The following is an 11,123-nucleotide window of genomic DNA, read 5'->3' as shown; positions in this document are numbered from 1 at the left end:
CCTCTCTCTCTCTCTCTCTCTCTCTCTCTCTCCGTCTCATCTGTCTCTCTCTCTCTCTACACCTCTCTCTCTCTCTACACACCTCTCTCTCTCTATCTCTCTCTCTCTCTCTCTCTCTCTCTCTCTACACCTCTCTCTCTCTCTCTCTCTCTCTCTCTACACCTCTCTCTCTCTCTCTCTCTCTCTCTACACCTCTCTCTCTCTCTCTCCCCGTCTCATCTGTCTCTCCAGGTCAGACAGTTTTGGCCGATGATCTTTCTGCCTGGCTTTAATGTGGAGATTTTTCCAGGTACGAGCTACCAAACGCACACTTTTCTGTTTCCTGTCCGAGCCGCCTCACTTCCTGTTCTAATTCTTTAATTCCCCTGTGATGTCATTTCCTGATAATCAACTGTAAAGCATTTCACTAACAAACCTGCTGTTGTGTCACTGTACGCTGTAAGAGATCATGTGATAACGTCTGGATAACTCCGATCACTGGTGGTCAACCGAAGGTCTTAAAAATCACAGATACTGAACTTCTGATCAGTGAGACGGTCATATTATTTAATTGTATTATTGTATATCCCTTTTTGGCATAAATAGTACTTCTAGTAGTTCAACCGTAACAGCGTTTCCTGAGAATGTGTGTGTTCAGAGAGACAGATGGATTGTGCTGTGGATGTGTTTGTGTCATTCCTTCATGGAGTGATTTATTTGGCGTGTTTGTGGAACACGTTCCTCATTGAGATCCTCAGCCCGTTCCTCCTGCTTATCCTGCCTTTACCTGGAAAAGACCCGAACTCCATCCATCCATCCATCATCCATCCATCCATCATCCATCCATCATCCATCCATCCATCCACTTTCCATCCATCCATCCACTTTCCATCCATCCATCCACTTTCCATCCATCCATCCACTTTCCATCCATCCATCATCCATCCACTATTCACTTTCCATCCATCCATCATCCATCCATCCATCCACTTTTTATCCATCCATCATCCATCCACTTTCCATCCATCATCCATCCATCCATTAATCATCCATCCACTTTCCATCCATCCATCCATCCATCCACTTTCCATCCATCCATCCACTTTCCATCCATCCATCCATCCACCCACTTTCCATCCATCCATCCATCCATCCACTTTCCATCCATCCATCCATCCATCCACTTTCCATCCATCCATCCATCCACTTTCCATCCATCCATCCATCCATCCACTTTCCATCCATCCATCTACTTTCCATCCATCCATCCATCCATCCACTTTCCATCCACTATCATCCATCCACTTTCCATCCTCCATCATCCATCCATCCATCCACTTTCCATCCATCCATCATCCATCCACTTTCCATCCATCATCCATCCATCCATTAATCATCCATCCACTTTCCATCCATCATCCATCCATCCATCCACTTTCCATCCATCATCCATCCATCCATTAATCATCCATCCACTTTCCATCCATCATCCATTATCCACTTTCCATCCATCCATCATCCATCCATACATCCATCCATCCACTTTCCATCCATCATCCATCCACTTTCCATCCATCATCCATCCATCCATCCACTTTCCATCCATCATCCATCCATCCATTAATCATCCATCCACTTTCCATCCATCCATCATCCATCCATACATCCATCCATCCACTTTCCATCCATCATCCATCCACTTTCCATCCATCATCCATTATCCACTTTCCATCCATCCATCATCCATCCATACATCCATCCATCCACTTTCCATCCATCCATCCACTATCCACTTTCCATCCATCATCTATCCATCCATTAATCATCCATCCACTTTCCATCCATCCATCCATCCATCCATCCACTTTCCATCCATCCATCCATTATCCACTTTCCATCCATCCATCCATCATCCATCCATCCATCCACTTTCCATCCATCCATCCATTATCCACTTTCCATCCATACATCCATCCATCCACTTTCCATCCATCATCCATCCATACATCCATCCATCCATTAATCATCCATCCACTTTCCATCCATCCATCATCCATCCATACGTCCATCCATCCACTTTCCATCCATCATCCATCCATCCACTTTCCATCCATCATCCATCCATACATCCATCCATCCACTTTCCATCCATCCACTATCCACTATCCACTTTCCATCTATCCATCATCCATCCACTTTCCATCCATACATCCATCCATCCACTTTCAATCCATCATCCATCCATTCATCATCCATCCACTATCCACTTTCCATCCATCCATCCATCCATCTCCCTCGATCCATCCATCCATCCACTTTCCATCCATCTCCCTCGATCCATCCATCCATCCATCCATCCATCCCCCTGATGAACACAGCGGTGGTGATGGTGATGGTGATGAACCCTGTTCTCTCTGCTAGAGTGGGTGTTTGTGAGCGCTGTGGTCGTGGGCAGTGCTCTGGTCCTCCTGCTGGTGGGTGTTTGCTGGTGTCAGTGTTGCCCTCATTCCTGCTGCTGTTACGTGAGATGCTGCTGCTGCCCCGAGACCTGCTGCTGCCCTCGACACCGTGAGTACCACACACACACACACACACCAGTCCGGGTCAAACCATCAAGATCAAGCTCAAAAAACACTACACAAGCATACAAACACATATTAACTCATGTTCTTGCATTACTATGATTTGGCACAAACCTGAGAGGCAATGGGTGGAGCCTGACATCCAGCTACACCCTATTCCTAAACCTAATTAGGCCAAGCTCCACCCATTAGTCCAGAGAGGGTGAGCTGGACATCATTTGACTGTGTAATTATGAACACCACTTGACAAACCTCAGTACTTCAGTACTCAATGATACTTTAACAAAAACATCAATTAACTTCAACTAACTTTTCAGCAAGATTCTCTTTAAACATTTGCTCCACCATTAGAGTAGTTGACTTGAAAGAGAAAACCGACCACAGAAGATGAGTTTATGCCATAGCATATTTTGCATACTAGTATTGCATTGCATATGAACTGGGTAAATTAACTCTTTCAAATAGCCGGGTTGCCATGCTACATGACTTTGGTCTGTCTCGCAAATAGTGTATGAAGCAGGAAAGGGGATCAAGACAGCAGTGCCCACACCAGTGCCCATGTTCCCTCCATACTACATAGCTGGGATGCCCACCATGGTGCCCATCTCCCCGCCCTCCCTCATCGACCCACACCTGCCCATCGACCCACACCTGTCCACCGACCCACACCTGTCCACCGCACCATCGCTGGAGCACAGCGGCTCGGCAGGTAAGCACTAGAGGAAACATGTTAACTGGTGAAAACTGAGCTGCTGGTAAAAGTCTGTTTGTGACAGTGTTAGACGCTCACAGCATGATTTATTGACACATTATTAAATAGTTCTGACCACAGCGGTACTTCAGAGCTTTACCACAGAAGAGTTCAGAATCTGGGACATTTCAATAACTCAAAAATTAACCGAACACACTTATGAAATCCAAACATTCAAACATTTCAAGTTAAAGTGATACAGTTGCAGACCGACTCGTGCATTCCCTTCACACTGCGACTGCGATAATAGAGATTGCATTTGAGAGCAAATGCACCACAATGTGTCCTATTAAATACATACAGGTCAAATAAAGTTAGAAATGTTATTTAGTAATTCAACTGATCACAATGCTAGAGTAAGCAAATATTAAATGTGCTGCTTCCGTCTCACTCTTTCAATTGCATTCCTGCTCCTCCTCACTCAGTTTAGGTAAATGCAGACGGTTCTTAGAGCTCAGATCGAGGACTTGACCCTCACAAGGAGCTGGATTCTATAAGCCCACAAAAGAACGGGCCACTAAAAAACCTGCTATAGTATAAAATATATTTGTGGTTTATATTTTGCTTGCAAAAAAATGTTTCTCATCAGAAAACAGGACAGGACAGTTTTAAAATGGCCTGAGTCTGTTTCCCAGAGTTACCAAAACCAATATTCTTACAACACACACACACATGATGTATCTTCTGTAGTGCGGAGTGGTTTCCATCTGCAGTCTGCGTCAGATCAGAGCTCTCTGAAGGTGCTGCAGTTCGTGGAGAAGCAGCTCGCTCAGTTCAACCCGTCACAGACGCTTAGCAGCAGCCAAGACTGTAAGAGACGAACGCCATTCCAGACGCCACATGACCACTGCACGCAATCCACTGCCCATTTCACAGCACGCCATCCACTGCACGTGATCCATTGCATGATCCACTGCACACACTCACTGGACATGACCATCGCACACGATCCACTGCATGATCCACTGGGCATTTCACTGTGTTTGATCCACTGCACGCACGCACTCCACGTCTCCTGTCTTCTCTTCTCTATTTTCCTGTCTGAAGAGCTGCATGTTTGTCTCTGCATTCCTTGTGGTCACTTTTTTTTAACATTCTTTCATATAGTACTGTAAATTCTGCTTAATGTTCCTGGAATAAATGAGAGTTAAAAGAACAATTTCAAATATTCTAATGTTAAATAATTGTGGTAATAATTTGCACAGAATAAAATGAGGTTGACACCTTTGCTGATTTCTGCTTATCTGCAGCCTGCAGTATGTCCGAGCTGAGTTCATTACATGATGCAGAAACAGACTTCCATCAAACCTATCGACAAGTACAAAAAAAGGCTCTGCCAGTCATTCCTGATCTTGATGACCCCACTGACCTCCGGACCACAGATTTATCTCCCATTCACGAGGGACGATACACACGACAGCCACAGCATAGAAACCATGTGCCGGATGACAACCGCAGGTAATGGAAGGATGAGGTGTAGTAGATTCCTCTCTTCACTAGTCTGAATACACACCGATTAGTTTAATAGTTTTGACAGTTTTGAATTCATAAATCATTCTTTCCAGGTGGAACCCTCGCTCCGAGCACCTGCAGAGAAAGGCTTTCCTGGATCACAGACGGACCGGATCTCTGGATGAGCTTGAGGAGTTTGCGATGACATATATGCAGCGAGGACGTCACGGAGAGCTTGGAAACCAGGAGAACGACTACAGAACACACGAACGGGAACGCGAGAGGGAAAGAGAGCGAGAACGGGAGCATGAGAGGGAGAGAGAGCAAGAACGGGAGCATGAGAGGGAGAGAGAGCGAGAACGGGAGCTGGAACGGGATCGGTATCCATTTTATTCTTCTAAACGTTACTCTCCAAAGCCCAGTCCAGCGACACGCCTGCCCAGCCCTCCGCCACTTCCTGGGATAAGGTGGGACATGCGGGACAATGATCAACCCCAACGGGATCGACGGGATCAGAGAGATTCCAGCGGTACCGGGAGCAGAAGAGACTACGATGATGCCCTTCTCAACAGTTTATTGGAGCGTAAATCTAAAGCTGGGAAGAGTGGCTCTTCAAAAGCGGGCCGGACTGAAGAGGACTCGGAAACACCTTCCAAAAACAGCTCCAAGAAAACCAGTGAGCGTTTCCACAGCAGGTCCTCGAGCAACCAGTCCCCTCGCCAGCGACCGGTAGAGGATAGTGACTCCCTGCCTCCCTACACAGAGAAGGAGCTGGAGCGTTCCCGAGGATCTGGACAACAGCGCTCCAGTCCCGGGCCGGAGAAGCAGAGCCGGCAGAGGAGAGTGGTGAGTTACTATCTGTAGGACTCTGTGTGACTGAGTTACTATCTGTAGGACTCTGTGTGACTGAGTTACTATCTGTAGGACTCTGTGTGACTGAGTTACCTGTAGGACTCTGTGTGACTGAGTTACCTGTAGGACTCTGTGTGACTGAGTTACCTGTAGGACTCTGTGTGACTGAGTTACCTGTAGGACTCTGTGTGACTGAGTTAACTGTAGAACTCTGTGTGACTGAGTTACCTGTAGGACTCTGTGTGACTGTATTACCTGTAGGACTCTGTGTGACTGAGTTACCTGTAGGACTCTGTGTGACTGAGTTACTATCTGTAGGACTCTGTGTGACTGAGTTACCTGTAGGACTCTGTGTGACTGAGTTACTATCTGTAGGACTCTGTGTGACTGAGTTACCTGTAGTACTCTGTGTGACTGAGTTACTATCTGTAGGACTCTGTGTGACTGAGTTACTATCTGTAGGACTCTGTGTGACTGAGTTACTATCTGTAGGACTCTGTGTGACTGAGTTACCTGTAGGACTCTGTGTGACTGAGTTACCTGTAGTACTCTGTGTGACTGAGTTACTATCTGTAGGACTCTGTGTGACTGAGTTACTATCTGTAGGTCTCTGTGTGACTGAGTTACCTGTTGGACTCTGTGTGACTGAGTTACTATCTGTAGGACTCTGTGTGACTGAGTTACTATCTGTAGGACTCTGTGTGACTGAGTTACTATCTGTAGGACTCTGTGTGACTGAGTTACCTGTAGTACTCTATGTGACTGAGTTACTATCTGTAGGACTCTGTGTGACTGAGTTACTATCTGTAGGACTCTGTGTGACTGAGTTACCTGTAGGACTCTGTGTGACTGAGTTACTATCTGTAGGACTCTGTGTGACTGAGTTACCTGTTGGACTCTGTGTGACTGAGTTACTATCTGTAGGACTCTGTGTGACTGAGTTACCTGTAGGACTCTGTGTGACTGAGTTACCTGTTGGACTCTGTGTGACTGAGTTACTATCTGTAGGACTCTGTGTGACTGAGTTACCTGTAGGACTCTGTGTGACTGAGTTACTATCTGTAGGACTCTGTGTGACTGAGTTACTATCTGTAGGACTCTGTGTGACTGAGTTACTATCTGTAGGACTCTGTGTGACTGAGTTACCTGTTGGACTCTGTGTGACTGAGTTACTATCTGTAGGACTCTGTGTGACTGAGTTACTATCTGTAGGACTCTGTGTGACTGAGTTACCTGTTGGACTCTGTGTGACTGAGTTACTATCTGTAGGACTCTGTGTGACTGAGTTACCTGTAGGACTCTGTGTGACTGAGTTACTATCTGTAGGACTCTGTGTGACTGAGTTACTATCTGTAGGACTCTGTGTGACTGAGTTACCTGTTGGACTCTGTGTGACTGAGTTACTATCTGTAGGACTCTGTGTGACTGAGTTACTATCTGTAGGACTCTGTGTGACTGAGTTACTATCTGTAGGACTCTGTGTGACTGAGTTACTATCTGTAGGACTCTGTGTGACTGAGTTACTATCTGTAGGACTCTGTGTGACTGAGTTACTATCTGTAGGACTCTGTGTGACTGAGTTACCTGTAGGACTCTGTGTGACTGAGTTACCTGTAGGACTCTGTGTGACTGAGTTACTATCTGTAGGACTCTGTGTGACTGAGTTACCTGTAGGACTCTGTGTGACTGAGTTACTATCTGTAGGACTCTGTGTGACTGAGTTACCTGTAGGACTCTGTGTGACTGAGTTACTATCTGTAGGACTCTGTGTGACTGAGTTACCTGTAGGACTCTGTGTGACTGAGTTACTATCTGTAGGACTCTGTGTGACTGAGTTACCTGTAGGACTCTGTGTGACTGAGTTACCTGTAGGACTCTGTGTGACTGAGTTACTATCTGTAGGACTCTGTGTGACTGAGTTACCTGTAGGACTCTGTGTGACTGAGTTACTATCTGTAGGACTCTGTGTGACTGAGTTACCTGTAGGACTCTGTGTGACTGAGTTACTATCTGTAGGACTCTGTGTGACTGAGTTACCTGTAGGACTCTGTGTGACTGAGTTACTATCTGTAGGACTCTGTGTGACTGAGTTACCTGTAGGACTCTGTGTGACTGAGTTACCTGTAGGACTCTGTGTGACTGAGTTACCTGTAGGACTCTGTGTGACTGAGTTACCTGTAGGACTCTGTGTGACTGAGTTAACTGTAGAACTCTGTGTGACTGAGTTACCTGTAGGACTCTGTGTGACTGTATTACCTGTAGGACTCTGTGTGACTGAGTTACCTGTAGGACTCTGTGTGACTGAGTTACTATCTGTAGGACTCTGTGTGACTGAGTTACCTGTAGGACTCTGTGTGACTGAGTTACTATCTGTAGGACTCTGTGTGACTGAGTTACCTGTAGTACTCTGTGTGACTGAGTTACTATCTGTAGGACTCTGTGTGACTGAGTTACTATCTGTAGGACTCTGTGTGACTGAGTTACTATCTGTAGGACTCTGTGTGACTGAGTTACCTGTAGGACTCTGTGTGACTGAGTTACCTGTAGTACTCTGTGTGACTGAGTTACTATCTGTAGGACTCTGTGTGACTGAGTTACTATCTGTAGGTCTCTGTGTGACTGAGTTACCTGTTGGACTCTGTGTGACTGAGTTACTATCTGTAGGACTCTGTGTGACTGAGTTACTATCTGTAGGACTCTGTGTGACTGAGTTACTATCTGTAGGACTCTGTGTGACTGAGTTACTATCTGTAGGACTCTGTGTGACTGAGTTACCTGTAGTACTCTGTGTGACTGAGTTACTATCTGTAGGACTCTGTGTGACTGAGTTACTATCTGTAGGACTCTGTGTGACTGAGTTACCTGTAGGACTCTGTGTGACTGAGTTACCTGTTGGACTCTGTGTGACTGAGTTACTATCTGTAGGACTCTGTGTGACTGAGTTACCTGTTGGACTCTGTGTGACTGAGTTACTATCTGTAGGACTCTGTGTGACTGAGTTACCTGTAGGACTCTGTGTGACTGAGTTACTATCTGTAGGACTCTGTGTGACTGAGTTACTATCTGTAGGACTCTGTGTGACTGAGTTACCTGTTGGACTCTGTGTGACTGAGTTACTATCTGTAGGACTCTGTGTGACTGAGTTACTATCTGTAGGACTCTGTGTGACTGAGTTACTATCTGTAGGACTCTGTGTGACTGAGTTACTATCTGTAGGACTCTGTGTGACTGAGTTACTATCTGTAGGACTCTGTGTGACTGAGTTACTATCTGTAGGACTCTGTGTGACTGAGTTACCTGTAGGACTCTGTGTGACTGAGTTACCTGTAGGACTCTGTGTGACTGAGTTACTATCTGTAGGACTCTGTGTGACTGAGTTACCTGTAGGACTCTGTGTGACTGAGTTACTATCTGTAGGACTCTGTGTGACTGAGTTACCTGTAGGACTCTGTGTGACTGAGTTACTATCTGTAGGACTCTGTGTGACTGAGTTACCTGTAGGACTCTGTGTGACTGAGTTACCTGTAGGACTCTGTGTGACTGAGTTACTATCTGTAGGACTCTGTGTGACTGAGTTACCTGTAGGACTCTGTGTGACTGAGTTACTATCTGTAGGACTCTGTGTGACTGAGTTACCTGTTGGACTCTGTGTGACTGAGTTACTATCTGTAGGACTCTGTGTGACTGAGTTACCTGTAGGACTCTGTGTGACTGAGTTACTATCTGTAGGACTCTGTGTGACTGAGTTAACTGTAGGACTCTGTGTGACTGAGTTATCTGTAGGACTCTGTGTGACTGAGTTACCTGTTGGACTCTGTGTGACTGAGTTAACCCAGGTTCCACAGAATCCAAGGCCTTAGAAAGGCTTTTGAAAAGATTTTCAGGGATGTTAAGTTTGAAGTCCTGATACACAATTGCCCTTCATTATTATAAAAACATTATTGGAAAAATTAATTCTTGTTATTTCAAAAAGACACATCAAGAATGAAAGTTCCTTGAAACCAGTCATTAAAAGAGAGAATGCAGAACATAATCCATTCACCACAGAAGCACTCTATAAGATTTCCTCTTGCCAGTCATCATCCTTACCATCTATTTTATTCATATCTCTTGTAGACATTTTTTGATGAACAAAGTGCGCAGTTTGATTCCGACCTAGGTCTTTCGATCACGGTTCGATTTGCACCTCGATTTGACAACAGAAAATAACCTGTACACAGGTAACAAGAATGTAAAAAAAAATCAATCATCTGCCTGCTTGCTGCTTAATTCCTCCCCAAAATGTGTTTAAATCACAGCTATAAACTCTAACACAACTAATGATAGAAACGGTCCCTCAAAGCACTAAGAAATGTTGAAAAAGAAATAAAAAAAGTCAAGGTATGACATTGATCAAATGTGTAAAGCAAAAATGAAGACAAGCCTGATGAAAGACAGTACAGGTGGTGTTTTTAGAGTCGGTGTGCGTGTCGGAGATCATCCCTCTCGTCCTTCAGTTTGTAGAAACACAGTTACGCCTCGTCTCACTTCCACTGTACGAGGCTTTCTCTGACATCTTTTCTTGCTTTACAAACACAGACGCAGCTGTAGCGTTTTACTGCGTCTAACATCAAACTTCTCATCTTCATTCAATGAGATCCGAGAGTATAATGTAGGCGATCAGACCCGCAGAACTCCATTTGTGTGCATAAATACAGATGGAAATCTTATTGAGTGCAACTTGGAGAATCATGTAGCGTTTTAAGTTTTGATTAATATTTTGTATTTCTTTTTCTGAGTAATGTAACATACATGTCTGGTCCTAATATTTCCAGAATAACCACTGACAGCGCTTGACCTGCGACTCACTCTAGAGGAGACTAACCCGCTCTAACTGACCAGCTCAACCGGCTCGTTCGCTCACTCTCTGTCCTCTCTCTCTGACCAGAACACACTGCTGACCAGACACACGCTCGAGGTCTGATGTCCTCACACACACACACGAGGACAAAACACTCCTGGCTCACGATCCCGCGGAGAACCAGCCTGTGGAGCCGAGGTTTGTGGGTCTGAGATATGTTTTACAGGCTCGTCTGAATAACTTCCCCTAAAATGGGTCACAGCTGACATGGAGAACATATACAGTCCATTCCTGAGGTACACACACACTCACTGGACGAGAGATTGCCTGACCGGTCAAGGGGATCAGTGTTGGATAAACACATTTGCCACACAGTGGAGCGATGACGTTTACAGGAAGTGTTTCTGGACGTTATATATGAGGTTATCATATTGTTTATTTCACATATGTTCATAATCTCAGAGTGCTCTGTATGAATGGAATGTTACTTTGCTACATTCTGACAACATGTGTCAGTTAGCACATTCATCACTGCTGTTTGCTAACAAATGTTGTGCTTTTTTGCACAAGATATTAATATCATTGCAGATCTGGTCATACTCACGTTTTTTGTCAGTATTATGTGATTTTCACATTTATAAATGATAATATTGTGTGTATTTTAGGG

The 11,123-nt window shown here is 45.0% G+C and overlaps 1 protein-coding gene across 1 annotated transcript in view; it reads left to right on the top strand.

Moving 5' to 3' along the window:
• The window catches only part of LOC307000085 (immunoglobulin like domain containing receptor 2), a 32,438-nt gene extending 21,870 nt beyond the window's left edge, over nt 1-10,568 (top strand). The window contains 8 exon segments of the mRNA XM_079615352.1: nt 232-257; nt 259-289; nt 2,401-2,547; nt 3,070-3,270; nt 4,003-4,122; nt 4,563-4,770; nt 4,878-5,610; nt 10,431-10,568. Of these exon segments, the coding sequence (XP_079471478.1) occupies nt 232-257; nt 259-289; nt 2,401-2,547; nt 3,070-3,270; nt 4,003-4,122; nt 4,563-4,770; nt 4,878-5,610; nt 10,431-10,442 (1,478 nt within the window). The 3' untranslated portion in view covers nt 10,443-10,568.
• Nucleotides 10,569-11,123: the final 555 nt, after the last annotated feature.

Source organism: Phoxinus phoxinus, assembly GCF_949152265.1.
Source record: "Phoxinus phoxinus genome assembly, chromosome: 6".
In the NCBI taxonomy this organism is placed as follows: Eukaryota; Metazoa; Chordata; class Actinopteri; order Cypriniformes; family Leuciscidae; genus Phoxinus; species Phoxinus phoxinus.
The sequence above is the reverse complement of the archived record's forward strand: the minus strand, read 5'-3'. Positions and strand labels throughout refer to the sequence as shown.